The sequence below is a fragment of the Varanus komodoensis genome, unplaced genomic scaffold, assembly GCF_004798865.1.
Source record: "Varanus komodoensis strain SLA01 unplaced genomic scaffold, ASM479886v1 scaffold60, whole genome shotgun sequence".
Lineage (NCBI taxonomy): Eukaryota > Metazoa > Chordata > Lepidosauria > Squamata > Varanidae > Varanus > Varanus komodoensis.
The window spans coordinates 63938-81800 of NW_025336223.1; the positions used below are offsets into that span (position 1 = coordinate 63938).

A 17863-nucleotide genomic window follows, 5' to 3' on the forward strand; every position below is an offset into this window, starting at 1 on the left:
GACTTGACAAAAATGAAGCAGTAGTTTAAGATACAAGGATCAACAGTGTGAAAATGTTAGAGGAAGAATCTGTGTACCAAGGAAAAGGGTAGTAGGCATGAATGTGGTCTCACCTGAGGCTGCTGAAACATTCGTGGGTGTTGAAGCAGCTGCTTGATTCCGAGCGTGAGCAGGTATGAGGGTCGAAGCCAGAGAAGGATTACTTGACAATTCTAAAAACAAGTTTTAAAAAACAGTTTATAGCCAACCTATATGGAGTACCTGTGCCTGCAGATTCAGTGGATCTTCTATGAAATGTAGCCATAAATGATAGGAAGGTGTGTGCAAAGGTAATGACCAGTATTTTCTTGTGCATTTCTGGAAAGGTTCAGTGGTATGACTATGTTTTGTTAAAAATCTATGTAGATGATTCTGGGGCTCTTCCCAAGGAAAAGGAACTATCGGCACAGTTGGAAACTTACCATTCAACATCATTCAAAGAATTATTGTGTTCATTTACAGGGTTTTTCGTCTGATGTTTTTCTATAGGTATGTAACTACAAATGACCCAGATCAATTTTCTTTTAACTTCAGTCTGTCCCTTGATGTTTTAATAGTAATTTTCATGTCATTATTATTATTATGTGTCCCCTAACCTACACACACTCTCACATCTATCTCCTGCTTCTAAAATGGCAAAACTACATGCACAAAATATGCTGTATTATAGTAATACATACACGAATAATTTCAAGAGGATGGGAGCCAGATTCTATAACACAGGAAGCAGATGGCAAGATCACCCTACCTTCCCACACTCCAAAATGCTGAAGCTTAAGTTCATTTAAACTATTATTTATATATTTAAATTGTTTAATCTATTTAACCCATGACAGCATAAAATATAGAAATTAAACAGTTTTATTAACACATACCAGATTGCAGGGAATTACTTTAAATTTCAGCTACACATTAAAAGTATGATTGCAAAAACAGAAATTAAAATGTTTTACATTTTTGTTGAAATTAAACATCCTTTATGAGGTTTGATAAAAAAAAGCCTTCAATATGTTTCATACTAAGTCCAATTATCTTAAGTTTGCTTTAATTGGCATAAATTTAACAGTTGCTTTTATACTATGCCAACAACAATAGGTGACAATATAATCAGTTAATAAGAAACAGATAAATGATTCAATTCAGGCTAGGATAACTGAAGCTTACAACTTGCTCCTTAGGTCCTTGCCCTTGTTAGCTTGCGAAATCTGCTGGAGTTGGTCTGGGTATTTAGTTAATAGCATCAGGTAAGTGAGAATAGAATCAAAGTTTTAGTTATCCAGACTGTTCTATAGCAAGGAAAGCACTTTAGATTATCCATTATTGAATTAATACAGCCTATTAGGATTAAGGTAGTAAAGTAAGAGACAGTGCAGCGGTATTATTTCAAGTATAATTAGGACAAAATCAAGTAGGTGTTTCAAGAATAAAAGGCACTGGTTTTTCAAAAGTGCAAAGTTGTGTTGTTTTACCATGATGCAAGGCCTGGAGTATCTTTTAACAGGAACAAAGCAAAAGAAAGGAACTAAATATTTTGAACACTTTAACTTGAAGTAATGTTTCCTATAAATACAGATATGCACGTGCATCCCCTACATACTTTTGGACTTGTTTCAAACTAAGTGATTATGAGCCAGTATTTAAAACTTACAATGTTCTGGATGGTTTCTATTAAATGCAATATTGCTGCTAATTAAATAGAAGGAAATAGTTTTGACCTTCTTGAGGTAGAAAAGTGGCATTTATATTTACAAATAATAATAATTATTATTTAAAAGCAAAAGCAGTAATGGGCCATTTATCTGCTTCAGAAGCCAGGATAGCAAGCTTATTGCTATGTAAAGTAAATTATTACAGCATAGAGGAAGCAAAAATCTGCAATCTATAATAGCAGGATGACCCTATTTCAAAGGAATGTTCCTATTAGCATCTGTGTAATGCTGGAGAGTATACTGTTACCATTCAGTCTCTTTAATCATTACATTCTTAATTAAGCAGCAATAATTAAGTTAGGCAGAACTGGTTCTGCCTAAATTTATTTCCTCTCAAGAAACACCTCTAGCCAAAGCCACAGCAAACAAGTGGCGGTTCTATTTTCTCAAAGTTCTTTTTAAATGTGAATATTCACAAAAAAGGAACAAATAGAGCAAGATGAACCAATAGTGCAAGATGAACCAATGATTTTTAGCAGATGAATTTGAATTGGCTCAAGTAATTCAATCCTAAAACGAGGAAAATTAAACGTTTAACACAGGCGGACAAGCCAAGTTAACTCTGATTAATATTGTAGTCCCTTTCACTCCTCCATAAATGGAAGATGACAGTAACTTACATCTGAAATGAACCCAATCAAACTTGATCAAGAGGAACTGATTATTTTGTTACTAATACTTTGCATGCAGGATGTTCTAGACTCAATGCCTAACATCTCACAATAGGGCTTGGAAAAACTCCTGTCTGTCAGTCATGGGAGTCAGTCATGGCAGTACAGACCATGGTCTGACTCAATATAAGGCATCGTCTTATGTTCCTGTGTACGTAAAAAGGAACAACTTCAGCAGAGTAGTCCCAACAACAGCAGTATTTGTGGGGTAGCAGAACGTTACTCAAATGCTCTGTGTTAACAGCTTCCTTTCTAAGATACCATGTAATTGGCTTTAATATGGTGGGCATGTCATGAGTGGAGCCCGCTGGAGCTGGGGGTCAGACTAGATGGCCCAGGAGACCCCTTCTGACTCATTCTTTATTTCAAATATAACTTACTGAAATCTTCCAAATTGGACTTTAGCATTTACAACCTACTCAGGTCTAATCTCAACAGAGCATACGCCCACATAAGTAGGGATGGGGGTGTAGCCTTAATTCATTCATTAATTGGGTACAGTAATTAGTTTAAAAGCTTCTAATCAAGATACTGGTGGATCAGCTGGATTTTTTAAAAAATCATGTGCCTATGACAACTGCAAATGGCAAGCACTATTTTAAAAGATACACAAGAGATAGTATCTTTTCTAATACATGTTTACTGTGACACCTAAAAACAAATATATCCTTTAAGTATGATCTTTTCAAATCATGACTGTATAAAGATATTCTATAAATGTGTGTGTATGTATTTCTTGCCTTGGAAATATTGTTTTCCTGTATTTACATTGACAGTTTAATCAACTAAACTCAATTAAAATTTTCATTAATGGTTGGAGCTATACTTCCAAAGAATCTGAACAGCAGCAGACTGCAAGCATACTTCTGATTTAACTAACATCTGTATAGTCCTTGAAACATGTGCCATGAAACAGCAAACCTACTGCCTTATTTTGGATGTCAGTTCTGGTCTATCCAGTCTTCTGAATTACTTATTTTGCATTATGACCAATGGGGAATCAATTTACTTGACAACCATGACACAGGTACCAGTGCTGCTGCAGAGGTACACTTTTTTCAGTGTAGACACTCATCCTAGCAAGTCTCTACAGCCACTCCCCCGCAGGAGAATCCAGAATTGTGGGCAGCTAGGTTGACCCGTATCACATACATAACTTTTCCTCTGCTAGCAGGTCTTTTGTAAAGCTAATGGGTTCTAATTGTCCATTCAAGATCAAGTCACCCCCCCACCCAATAATTGATATCACAGTAAGGAACAAAACAATGCTGCTGGAAAAATTCTTCTCCCAAAACCCCTGTGAGGACTGCAGCTAAGCTCAAAGGAAACAGCAGATTCCGAGAGGGTGGAAAACGATGCAAGTGCCACTGCTAATAAACAATGCATGTGCCACATTCCCTTGGCTACGCTATTTGGTACAGCCAGCTGATATTACAGATGCAAATATATGTCACATGAAGACTGAACAGATACAGTAATTCCAGGCATATTTCTCTATTCTACATTTTCCTGATAGCTCACACTTTAGATAGCTCACCACTCTTTTTCCAGCTTCCCAATGTTTGTATCAATTCCTTCTGACATCAAAGCCTAAGATTATGCAGTATTGGTGTCACAGAAATTTTCAGGCATGCAGTTTTCCTTACTGCTCCCTGACTACCTTGAGTGGTGAAGTTAAAGAGTGCAGGTTTCTCTCGCCCACTTGGTAGTTTGATGTTTGGGTCCCGTAATTCATCAAAGAAAGAGTGTGCACATGCTTCTAGTGGAGTCAGTCGTGCAGTGGGGGTATATTCCAGCAGGCGGCTACATAGCGCTATTGCTTCTGGTGGAGTGCGGGGCCGGAAGACCTGTAGTAGAACAAGAGGAACAGTCTGTCAACCATCAATACTTTTCTTTAATCTGGTTTTGATGGACAATGAGTATGTGCAAGTAAATCTCTCAAAGTAGGAATTGTACCCGCTGCTTTTATCAATAACATTAGCTCTTTAAAGCGCTTAGCCAACCTTCTAGGATTGAATGGGTTAGTTGCAAGGGTTCTTACTTTACTAGAGTGAAGTTGTAATTCTACTAAAAAACATACAAGACAGAGCTGAGAAAAACTGTAGGAAGAAAGAAAATAATCAATTCAAAATATAATGGGTGTGCAGTCAGCCATGCATATGGGTTGGAGAAAAGAAAAAGCAAAACAAATGAGCAGGATTTTTCTGAAGACAGAAAGATAAAAGAATTCTGTCTTTTAAATGATAACCTAATTTTATCTTGAGCATGAATTTATACTGGCAACAAGATGACACTGATCAGTTAACATGAACCCTAATAATACATGGTAAGGTAAACAATTGACAGGGGATTTGGGCTGTTTTTGTACTTTCGGCATTTGGAAAGACTGTTGAAGGGTGCCGAGTCAGCTAGCCATAAATTAAACAGCAAATTGAAGACCCTCCCTAAAATCTGTGGTTTGTACTCTCCACAAAGTCTTTTGTTGCCAGTTTTATACTACAGCTAAAGTTTACTTATCTCTCACATACATACAAATTTGCCACATACTGACAGGTTCTTTAAACATGTTTTTTCAGCTATGTTATCTGTGCAATGCAGGTCAAGGGAAGGTGGCATGTGTTCCTGAAACTGAGATGAATGCTGGTGAATTTAACTCTTGAAACACAAAAAGAAATAGCATATACCACATGCAACATCAACTGCAAACCTGCCCTGCTATTAAAGAAAAGTCCTTAAAATTCAGCAGAATCAAAACTGCTGTAAGAATGTTCTAATCACTAATCGAGAGGAGGGTGGTTGTGTACTCTCATCAGGAATGCTGTGACTGTAGAAAACGCTAACCAGGTGTGAGGAAAAGTCCAAAAGATAAGGAATTGAAAGACTAAAATTAAGCTAATATAAGCCACAAACCAAATTAACACAACTTTTCTGCAGTGGCTAGCTGTTCTGGAATTGAAACAAAACCCAGTCTGGTGTTGAAGGGAATACCATGGTTAGTCTGAAAGAAATCCATCTAAAACAAACATGGAATTAGCCCCTCTACAGCTCACCTCATTGTGTAAAGATGTTACAGGCAGCATATTCTTCTCTCAGGTGCAAAAAATGCAAGAAACATTACCAAACCGCTGTAATACTACAGAGTCATGGCTTTTCCTCAGAAAAGGGCAGAAAGACACACTAGCTTGGAATACATGTGTTCCTAATCCTAAATTTGACACAGTAATGTAAATAAAGTGGAGAGGGATTTGAAGAGGAGAACCAACAAACGGACAAGAGGGCAAGTAACTCACCCTAAATCTGCCTAATCTCCCTTGCAAATATACCAACATACAGAGCTAACTGTGCTGAGCTCCAATCTTATGTTCCAGCCAAAAGGGAGAGAAAAAAAGCTAAAATGGCTTTTGGGTATGGGGAATCATGGACAAGGGGAAGGTAAGCAACCCCATCCTCTGGAAAAATTCCTGAAATTTCTCCCTGGAAAACAGAAAGCTCTGAATCCTGTGTATGTCCCAGCACTTTTTCTTGCCTTGCCTCAATCCTGAAGAGCTGCTGGACACTACTGCAGCTGCCTTTCCTTGCTCCTTCAGGCCATGACAGTCAATTACTTTACAGCTGTTTTAGAGACACCATTTCATTTCCATGTAAAAAGGACTGGAGGAACTGTGCAATTTAGGAACTACAGGAAACACATCTGTAATTATGTCCAGCACACTTCTTCAATGAAAAGGGTGAAAGAAAAGAGTGGTAAGATTAAGAGTTCAGAATTTAATGACTAAGAAAGTCAATGCCTTCAAATTCTGCTCAACTCTTTTTATTAGATATGCATTTTACATTGGTGTCCTAGAAACTACAGTAGAATTTTATTTGATGCTTACCATTTCATACTACTATTTTTTGGGTCCTTTCTGCTTTTGCTTGCTTTACTGATTTTGTTTTTTTTTTTATTGTGGCTATTAAGACACTCTTGAGGGCCATTACAGATAACATAAATGTAAATTACTAATAACAAGTTGCAAGCTCCTAATAACAATATGTCACTGTAATGGCAAAATCTTGCTGCCCTCTTTGAAGACAAATGTTTAAAATGTTTTGTTGGTTTTGGAAAAATAAATGCATTAGTTTTGCTACTTTAATGTTACAGTCAGTTACAAAAATTTCTGGAGGGAACTTAAATTTTCTCACTAAGTCCCCAGTGAGCTGTTGTAAGTTTGCTCTCACACAGAGTGAGAGACCACATGGGAAGAGTGGGAAACCTCCTGTTGAAGATGGTGCAGTCCAACTGCTACTTTTTGAAATCTCACGAAAACCAAGAAGAGCCTTATTTGGGTATGAGGTTGAATCTAGAAGTTCATCAATTGATTGTTGGGAGCAGGTGTAATATGACTGGGAATTAAATGTTATCTAAAGAAAGGTAGCTCTTGGATTATTATTCAGACCATAGCTACTGGATTTGTTTTGGATCTCCAAGTGTGATTTTTAGGTTGCAATCCACTGACCACAGCAGTACAACTAAAGCCAAGAGAAGAGCTTTAAAATGAATGTTATCAGTTGTATGCATCTGTGCCCACCAACCAACTGATCGGACACCCATGATGGATTTGTCCTTTCCTGTGGCGTATGGACAACCCCCCCCCAGCAGATTTAAGGAGGTGGGGAGGAAGTTGAATAGCCATGGGTCAAAGTCCACTTGTGTGATATTACATAACATCCTATGTCAGCAGCTTTATTTAACTTTGACAATAGTTTTCATAACCTTAACCTACAACATGCAAATTCACTTTAAAAAATCCATCTTTCTTCATGTCTATTTTGCCTTCCGTCTGTCTTCCCTACCCCTTCATTTACAAAATGAATCAACAAAATGACTTCACCACCCTCATCATCAAAAGAAAATGTAAGCACTGCTGTTGATACAACTTTTCTATGTTTGGGGTGTGACCCAATCATGGCTCATGACTATTTGACGTTAAATTATTTTTCATTTCATAGATTTTGCATTTTTTGAGAAATTAGTCTCATATTTTGAAAATTAAAAAATAATGATACTTAGTCTGGGTGTTGAAAACTGGGTAAAATTTCATTAAAAGCCAACATTTCCCACAATTTTTCATCATTAAATTAAAATTAACACCCAATACTATGAAATTTGGTGGAAGTACAATTGTGTGTTGAAATGCATTCATTTTAAATTAAAATTGCTCATGTTTAATATTTTTCTTCATTGCTACTTTGAAATGAATTGCAACTGAGGAAAATTGAATTTCCCTGATTTGTTAGGAATACTTGTAGTATACAGAATTTGCTTCCTCACCTTCACCTTTTCTATAAATAAGCAGAAGCTATTCACATAATTCTTGTAATGCACCATAGTTTATATTTAAGCAGCCACCATAACTGCAGACTTTCTCCTAGGGCTTGGAATGAGTAATTCTATGTAGAATTATCTATGTGAATAATGCCAGAAAATCAAAACTGCTATCCCATCTCCCAAGCATTTAATTGAGAAATTGAGAGACAATATTTAGCAGACACTTGAAGAAAATATGGCTGTTAGGTGACAACTTTACCACCCTCATTTAGCCTCTCCTCCTTCAACAACAGAAAAACCTGATGATATAAAAAAATATTATGTACATACCCGTACTCCTGAGGTGAAATGTCCTGTTCCTGACGAGTCCTAAAGATGATAATGCAGTGAAATAATCCAAACAGGGGAAGTCAATCCAAAAGAATAGTCCAGCAAGGAAAAATATATCCAATATTATAAGAAATCCATGGTGATGGGGAAATATTAAATGTTTAATACAATTAGAACCTTTAAACATCAGTCTTGAAAGCAGCAAGTCCAACTTTAAAAAATTGATTTTGCAAGGGTGAGGCATAGTACAGAAACATTTTAAATGCATGTTCCAATGCCAGTGACTTTACTCAAAAATAACAAAAAGGTGAAATCAAATGACTATGTAGAAGTAAAATTATATTAAATTTTCAATATTAATCTGTAGTGCTCCTCCCTGTCTTGGATACAGATTTCCACAGACATGGGAAAGAATGCAAGACATGCTCTTATGCACAGAATACTTTTTTTTCCTCTACTTATTTGTCCCAAAATCACAAGATGAAAAATGTTTTTGAAACCACACATGTAATTGATACAAAATGTTAAGCTTCATTTCTAAGATGACCATTTTAGATTTCTATAAGCTATATGTATATCAGGCCGCCGCGGATTATTGTTCTTTTTGGATTGACTTCCCCACCAATGACTTTTAGAGTTTAGGGTTTTTTGACTGATATATTTTTAGGATGCTTCAGGAACTGGACATGACATTCAGGAGTGCTGGTAAAGTCTTTACTTTTTTCTTTATTGTGGCTTCCTTCCTTATGCCCTCATGCTCATTTAAAATGAGGATTGATATTTTTCTAAGACCACATAGACAATGGAAAAAACAGACTATACTGTTTAACTGTTCTTACTGAAACCTATTCTGCTATTTTATTCACCCACCAAGAACTACAGAAAAGTATACAAACAACGAACATTAAAAGCAAAGGTCTGTCACAGTTACAGTCAAGGAATTAATAATACAATCTGCCAACACTTAAGCACAATGGGATACATCACAATCCAGGGAGGATTTCAGTATTCCATTATGCCTAGGTGCAAATAGGCAGGTGATAGAGTTTTCTGTTAGCTGTGAACTGCCCTCACTAGTACGTTTTGAGGAGAACAGTTACAATATTTAATGTAGTTTTCAGTGAGGGAATTGCTTGGGTAAATAATCCGCGGATTATTTTTTAGTCTGCGGACTAAAATTTAGCACTCGGTCTAAAAGCCGGCCCGTCGCACTGAAATCTATTACAATCTAAAACAGTCTTGGCAAAGGAAAGGAAAAGCTAAGAGCAAAAAGAGAATGCAATTGGGCAGACTAACCTTTAGTATGCAGACTAAATACGGCCAGGTAAATGCACAGGAAAGCCACAAGCAGAAAACTAAAACAAAACATGTAAACATTGATGGGAACTTTTAATTTTTAAAATTACCTCACTTGTTCACAAATAAGTTATCATAGACAATTACTATTTTCAGCTAATTTGCTCAGTTTAGTTGTAGAATGCTGACACAAGATGCCACACTGAAAACTGTACCACCTCTGACAAACTGCTGCTATGTAGTGTGTTTCTGTTCACGGCTCCAGTCACCCATGCTCATTACCAAGCTATTCCATTGCACTCCTGCCCTTCCAACAGTCAATTACCATTCTGTGGCACAGTATGCTCAGTTCTCACTAGATCTGGAGCAGTTCCTACCCTCCTAGGTTTTTCCCCCCCAAATGTGTTTTGCAGCGTTGCAAACCTTGGAGTTTTTCCAAGCCTGCTGCTACTTCACTCTTGTTCATGGAAGGTGCTGTTTCAGCTACATGTGGATCCACATGTAATTCAGAATATTAGTGTATCAGAGGTCTGTTTACATGAAGTACTGTAAAAAATTATAGGCACTTGAAGTTACCAAAACCTAAATTTCTCAAACAATGCAAGTGGAATCAGAATCTTGATTTTCAACTTTCTGCTATATCCATGATCTTATCTGAATAGTGTCCCATTATAACTTATTCCATGGAGAAAAGGTAGCAATAAGCATTAGTAGGAATCAAAGTATCACAATTCATAGTGCAGGTTTCTACAATATAACCCCACCCACATACTTTAAATTGTTCCCAGTTCATTCCAGATCAGTCAATTAAATATCCAGTTCTTACATAAAAATTCAACCTTAAATATAAAATTGAAAAAGTTTAAAAAGCACATTTCCACTACAGGTTAAAAATAATTTTGGCTGAGATTCAAATTGAAAGTGAATGTTGTTGGAAACCTATTTTTTACAATTGCATATTTTAATATTTTATATATTAAAATGCAATTCATATAATCATTAAATGAATTAGATGAATTGAAATATGTAATACAAAGGCAAAAAAAAATCAAAAGGAAAACCTTTTAAATGTTCCTTAACTTTTCAATTGCTTTCACAATCATTTAGAAAGCATTTAGCTTATGCCTGAAAATAAAACGGGGAACTCAAAGTATCCACTGAAGCAAGTTGCTGAACTTCTTTCAGCCTGGGGGCTGACCTGCATTTCAGAGAAACTCTCAACAGATGCATTCTATTGGTGGATGGGGCTGAAGGTAAAAGGGGAAAGGTCCAAAATACCCAAAGTAAACCCCCAGTATATTGTCGCTGAAGTGTCTTATTGCGAGTAACAAAGCCTTATTTCTATCTTTCAGAATTGGGAAGATACACAAAACCAGTAAAACAGTGAACAGTTGGTGGTAGGAAAAAATGATGTGTGGCCATATGGCAAATCTCAGAGGGCCAGACTGAGGCTGCAGGAGGGCCAGATTTAGATCAAGTGTCTGAAGTGCTGCAGATACAGGCTTCCACATATTATTTGTAGAAGAGGTCTACCTATCAGGAGTAACAGCCAGAACACCTGGGAAGCTTGGGAAGAAGAGTTATAGTCACTGCCATTCTTGGAGAAAAAAGATGAGGGAGCCAGCAGTGAATCATCTAGCCTGGTGAGAAGACCCCCTCCTGCAAATTGTTAAACTGGGCTGATATGGCTCCTGGAGAATAACAGTACAAGAACTGGGGGTTGATCTAGCTATTTTTAACTTTTTATAATTAATTCCTAGGACTACTATATCATATTAGATGTTTATTGTGACACATGTGGGCATGGCCCATCATGGAAAGTTAAATTCTTATTTCTGTGCACTTCTTATTAGTAAGCTGGATCTTATTCTCAAGTGACTGGATTTCCTTCTCTGCATGTACTACCAGTCTTATTTGGAGTAGATCTGGTAGGCACATGGGAGACTGCAGGGAAAAGGAAAATCTCTTCTGGCAGTGGTACCCTTCCCCTGGCAAAAACAACACCATTGCATAAAATAAACATACCATGTGTGTAGATCTGTTCACTAATAAGAACCGCTACATACATTCAAATCTCTGCTACCAATTCCAGGGTTGAACCCTGCTTTGAAAACAAGTATAAGACCCAATAAGACTAGGCTGAAATTTTAAGACATTTTTACTGCTACTTTTACACAAGTTTTGGAGTTGGTTCCTGGCAGCAAATGGGAAACAACTCTGGATACTGAACAAATCTGGCCAATTCTTGACCAAAGTTAATTAATAATGTTCACAGGAAAAGGTCCACAATTTCCCTGGAAAGTAGAAATCCTTTCCACCTGTGAATCAAAGTAAGGACTACTCATTAAATATAAGGCTACAACATCCACAAATTAACACTTCATAGATCAACACACACAATATAAACCACATAGTTACAAAAACAGAAGTGGGTATCACACCTGGGTACACCAGGAGCAGAAAGCAACAGATCCAAAAGACTAGCCATGCATCTAATACGGATACTTATATGCAATTAGGAAAGAACCGTAGGACTGAATTATAGTTTTACTGCTGCTCCACAATGGAACAGTAAACAAGATGATAAAGAAGGCCCATTTCATCATCTGCATCCTAGCCTACCCATTTAAGTATTTTAATCACAACTAAACACTTGGTTTTTTAAAAGAAGTAATACTAAAGCAAACAAGCCAATCAACAAAATCAATGTAGAGTGGGGAAGACTAAGAAAATAGGAATACTACTGGCAAATCTGAGAAAAAAGTTGTTGAATCTATGTATCAAAGAACTAGACTGGTATGTGTATGTTTAGGTTGGCTCACTTACAGCATCTTTCTTTTGACTTATGAATGCACGTCAACAGTTTGTCTCTCTCACACATGCTCACTTGCAATAAAAATGATGAACACATACAAGAAGAATATGACTCTACTTTTCAGCCAAGCATGTATGAAGATCAGGGCCTGTATGAACAAAAGTAGCAACAGTGCATTTACATGTCTTGAAGAAAGGAGTCACTAATATGGAAAAGTACTTGTTACATCTCCATAATGCTCACTGTTAAATGCAATAGCCAAGACTGCAATGAATGGAGCAATGACCATTGGCCCGAAGTATTGGGAAGATGTCCCTTGATTTGAGAGCAGCAAGGCATGTGCAAATGTGGACTGTGTGTTTGGGCTACTGTTGCAAAGGATCATGTAATTATATGTGTCTATAGAAAACCAGGCACAAACTAAAGTGTTTGTTAAGAAATGGTCCAGTTAAAACCACAGAAGACTCATCCTAGATACAAGTACAAAATGGACAAGTTCACACATCATGCTAACACGGCCTAAATATAAGCTGCAGTGGATTGTCTGTTATATCAGCATCTCATGGTCCACCTAACAGACAAATGGGTTGTTCTTCCATAGGAATCCACAACAGGATCAACTTGGATACTGCCCCTTGCAGAAATAATGAGCCCTTTTTCACTATGTTCACTCCCCCGGCTTTTTAACCTTTCCCCCACTCACAATGATGGCAATCTCTGGCTTGACAGCCAGTTTTTACAAGTTTGTTCTGACAGCCAGTGATAGCTTTTTGAAGTGGGACATTGCAGGGGTTGTCACTGGTTGGCAATTTAAAAAATTGTGCCCACCATATGTGTGGATATTTTAGAGTGCATATGTCACAACAATCCAAAAACACCGACTGACCTGTCAATTCCTCATTTTAAAATGAAGTCTTGTTCCGAGAAAAGGGGGTGGGATGTTTTGCACTTTCTGTGCAGCTAGAAATTTGGGGGTAAGTGTAAAATGTTCCAAACCCTGAAAGCAATCATGGCAAAAAAGTAAAAGAAGAGGAACTTGCCACAAAGGGGGTGTAATTCTTGGCATTCTCTTTTCAGAAAGATCACTCTTGGCTTTGCTTTCCCTTGACAGCTGTCAAGAGAAAGCAAAACACAGCACAAAACTTATTTCTGCCTCTTAAACATGCAGTGTTCCTCTGTCTCTGCTGTGAGTAGGAAGGAAATGTGTTTTAGGCACCTTTAGCTGTCTTACATCTTTTTGAGAGGAAGCAAGGGGGCAGACAAGGCAACAAAAGTTCTTGATGTAGGATGTATTGTGACTGACTGCTTAGCTCCAGATCTGTTTTCCTCTTGGCTGAGGTGATTGTGATGGGCTCAGTTTTTAATTCATATAATGATGTAGTTCAGGGATTTAAGATCTCAGAGCATAATGTTGTTGTAGAAGTGAAACATAATTCGTCTTCCATTCATCAGAACAAGAAAAATTGAAGCTTGCAGCCTGAAGACAAGTATCTGCATTTCATATCCCTGCTTTTCCTTGTTATTTGCTTTTCTTTCTGTTGGAAATGTGAAGAGACTGTTCTCCCCACATTTTTCTGGCACTCAGCTATCAAAGAAAGAGCCTGTCTTGTGGTTTGCAACCAATAAATGCCATAAATGTACAATCCAAGGATGCCATAAACATGATTTACAACTTCCCCAAATCAAACAATTCAAAACTGGTCAGAAGCCAAAGCAAATAGGGCTGCTAAAATATGTAGCCAGAGAAAGCTATGCCATGCTCATGCTGCTCAACGGTATTTCACATTGAAGTGTAATCTGAGGAGAATTATAAGCCTATTTTAAAAGCAATCTCATATGAATGTCTGAGGTAGAAATAGTCATAGTTCCCACCAGGAAGGCAATGTGTTGTGGAAGCTACATAGCAGCTTCCTTCAGTTCAGGTGGAGAAAATCCAATGATGACATGAAAATTCATTGGGTTGAGGCCAATGGGAGTCTTTCCATAATCTCCAGGAGGACCAGCTACAGCTCAGCCAATTCATGGTGGGAGTGAATATTTAAATACTTGCTAGGTAAAAAGGCAAGTTCTACCCCAGTCACAAAAGCCAATAGAGTCACTGCTTCTGCAGTAGTACTGGGAGTAAGAAGTCTACTCTCTTTCCAATCATGTTTAGCAGGAGTTGTGGCCCCAAGGCCATGTCCATTCAGGCTAGGAACAGAGGATATCACCTGCCCTAAAATCTGGCTGAAGTGTGCATCTTTCATACACAAAACAGGCATAGGCAGTGGCTGCCAAACAAACTGCGCCATAAGGGTCTCATGTGTTCCTCATATTCCAAGGGTAACGATCAAATAATATGTTTACCATGCTCAGTGATATAGAATTCTCCATCTGAAGGAGGCTGAAAAAGTTGACAATTTCTAACCTTAGCCATTTTTCCTTTAAAGAAAGCTTCCTGAACAGCAAAGAAAAACAACCAGTCAAAAACTTCTCTCATCTGAAGCTGCTTGGTTAGATTTAAAAAAAAAATCAGAGAAGAGATGCTGAAAAGGGAGAGGGGGAGAGCGAGTGCGTATGCTCAAGTGAGTGAGTGAGTGAGTGAATATGACCAAGTCAGGGCTCCATGTAGTAAAGTTATGCAGTTATAAATCAATAAATTAATTTGACAGCCCTCTGGCTATTAGAAGCTAAAAAAAAATTGGCTATAAATTATGTTAAACAACAACAACAACGTGGGTTGTCTTCTAAATTCTTTTTTACATAAAATAATAGATAATATAAAAAGCTCAAAGAATGATATTCATTGGTAGCCCATGGTAACCATCATACTAAACCTATTAGTCTATAGTACATGCAAGAAGATCCACCTTGGAAAATTCAATAGCCTTTTAAAATACATCCTCTCACAAGTCAGCACATCCTCTCAAACTCCCAGGAAACAGGCTTACAAAGAAGGCAAGTCTAGGGATGCATTTCCTTCTATGGCTTCAATCCAAGGCTGCAGAGGTTCCACTAAAAGTGCTTTGTTGAGAGAGCACAGCTATCTCCTTGAATCTCTTAATACAGCAGGACCCCATAGCCACCTAGGAAGTTATAGGTGGCCTATAAATACATGTATTAAATAGACAAACAAGCAAACAAATAAATAAATATCTGTGTAGATCATTTCCAAGTCCTCCAGTGGATGCCTGAAACCACAGATAATAATGAATGCTATATATTATATATATTTCTTTTACACAACTTCATTTGTTCTTACCTCAGCATATGATTTTTAATTTCCCTATTAAATCAAGAACAGGAAGCAATTTAGAAATTCTCTTTGAGGCAGAGGTCAACTGTGGTTCATTGAAAATGCTGTAATTGAGCCTGCTGTACTTTTTCAGTTCATCTAGGCTTTCACTTTGCTTTCTGTGCATGCTCAGGAACTGTTTATTTTCCCATTATTTTTATCTTGTATGTCACTTAAAGAGGGTTCTACTATGAGATAAATATGTTAGTTTTAAATAAATATGTGTATATCTGAAAGGAAACGTAAAGGGAAATTGAAACAAAACAGGGAGATTTTATAAAGAGTGTGGACACTATTCAGTAGTTGCCTTGAATACTTGTACAACTTCTGTGTAGAGTTCCTAGCAGTACATTTGTACCATGTATATGTGTGCCATTTTCCCAGAAACAAAATGATTTGTTTGCTTTTACTGTTGAGGAAAATGTAACATCCCTTGTTATATATTGGCTTAAATACTGCCAGAGATAGTTGATCATCTTATTTTTGCAAAATAAAAAGAAATGTAAAACTAACATATTTAGCTCATAGTAGAACCCTCTTTAAGTGACATACAAGATAAAAATTATAGAAAAATATACAAATATACAAGAAATAATTCTACAATAAAACATTAGGAAGGAAGCTGAGAAGTTGATGACTGGATGCCATTATAAAATGAGCTACAACAATAGACCCACAATTTAGAGGAAAGCCAGTGAAAGCAGGTTAGCTCTCCTGAAGGCCTACAATCAAACCCCAGACAGAAGCTGATACCAAAGATGTGAGATCACCACTGAAAGGGCCATCTCCCTTGTACGCACTAACCTTAACTATCCTTGGCAGCAGAGGTGAGAATAAACAGTAAGTGAAGGCAGGCCTTCAAGTAACTTTGGTCAAAACCATTTAAGGATTTAAAGGGCAAAACCAGCAATTTAAATTGGGCTTTGAAATATAAACCTGGTCATGTATCAGTGCCATATTATCAGCCTACTAGCCTCCCCCAACATTTGGATGATTGTATTCTGTCCTGACTGAAGTTTCTGAACCATCTTCAAAGGCAGCCCTATGCAGAGCATGTTTCCAGAGCATGAATAAAGCAAGGTTGCTTACCTTTTGTTCAATGAGTGGTCATCTGTACATTCATACATAAGGGCTCTGTGCCTGCTCAGGGCCTGTTTTCAGAATGTTCCGGAAGATTTCCAAACTAGATTTGTCCTGATGGGAGCTCGTTGCTCCACCCCACCCCACTTTATCCAGGAGGGGCTCCTGCCATTTTCCCCAGTTCAGACACAGATCCAAAGGAAAACTACAGTATCAAAGCTATTGACACCAACGTGGGGATGGTGGGTGGGTTCTGTGAATGCAGAGATGACTGCTCAAGGAACAAAAATTGCAAGCAAGCACCTTTCTTTCTTCTTTGTGGTCCCTGCGCATCACACAACATATGGGCAACTAGCGAGCTTACCCTGAGATGGTGGCAGGCAGCTGTCCTCAGCAGAGAACTGCCAGGAGGACTGCTCTTCCAAAGGAGCGACCTTGCTTGGCATGGTCATCAAGCTGTTAGCGCCAGATGAAGGTTGACAGAGTGGACCATGCTGCCACTCTGTAGAGGTCCTGCAGTGGGATGCTGGCCTGTAGCGCTGTAGAAACTGCCATTGCCCTGGTTCAACTGTGCTTTATGTCACTTTGGAAGCTGCAGTCTGGATAGCTGGCAGGCCAGCATGATGCTCTCAACGACCCAACAAGTAAGCTATTGAGGACTAATAAGCTCACCCAAAGTGACCAAGAGTCTTTGGAACCAGTGGAAGGACTCGATATGGGACTGATAGAATGCTAGTCCCCTATGAACATCCTGTATATGCAAGGCCTATTTGATGGTGTCAGGAAGAACTGGTCAGAACAATGTCCTGCTTTAAGTGGGAAGATTACATGAGCTTTGGAAGTAATGCAGGACCACCTTGTCCCGGTGGAACATGAAGAAAGGCAGGTCAATGCACAGAGTGCAAAGTCTGCTCACCCACTGGGCTGATGTGCTTGCCACCAGAAAGGCCACCTTCCATAAGAGGAGGAGCAAGTCCACAGTGGTCACAGGCTTGAAGGGAGGCTTTGTAAGAGTATGCAGGACCACCGACAGGCTCCAGCCTGGCACAAATGATCGGGGGTGGGGGCTAGGTTCTGTGGTCTTCTCATGAAGTGATGGGACAACGGGTGTGAAAAGACAGAGAAGCCATCTACTGTCTATAATATTGTTGCTGGGTAAACTTTGACAGGGGAAGGTTTCAAGCCTTTGGAGTGTAGCATATGAAGGAAGCCAAGGATTTGATGACTGGATGCCCAATGTGGATTGACGGCTTCTTTCCGGATGAAGGCAGCAAAATATTCCATTTTGCTGAGTAGTTATGCCTGGTGTTTGGTTAGAGGGCCATGGGAGGATCTTGAGGG

At 38.2% G+C, this 17863-nt stretch overlaps 1 protein-coding gene across 2 annotated transcripts in view; it reads right to left on the reverse strand.

The window, feature by feature from the left end:
• Positions 1-17863, reverse strand: part of GSK3B (glycogen synthase kinase 3 beta) — a 141861-nt gene that overhangs the window by 30454 nt on the left and 93544 nt on the right. Inside the window, exons 9-11 of one of the 2 annotated variants that reach the window (XM_044449692.1) lie at positions 8058-8096; positions 4080-4266; positions 114-212 (exon numbers count right to left, since the gene is read on the reverse strand). In XM_044449692.1, coding sequence (XP_044305627.1) covers positions 114-212; positions 4080-4266; positions 8058-8096 — 325 coding nt within the window. The remainder of the gene's footprint in view (positions 1-113; positions 213-4079; positions 4267-8057; positions 8097-17863) is intronic. The other variant, XM_044449693.1, reaches the window with a different exon arrangement.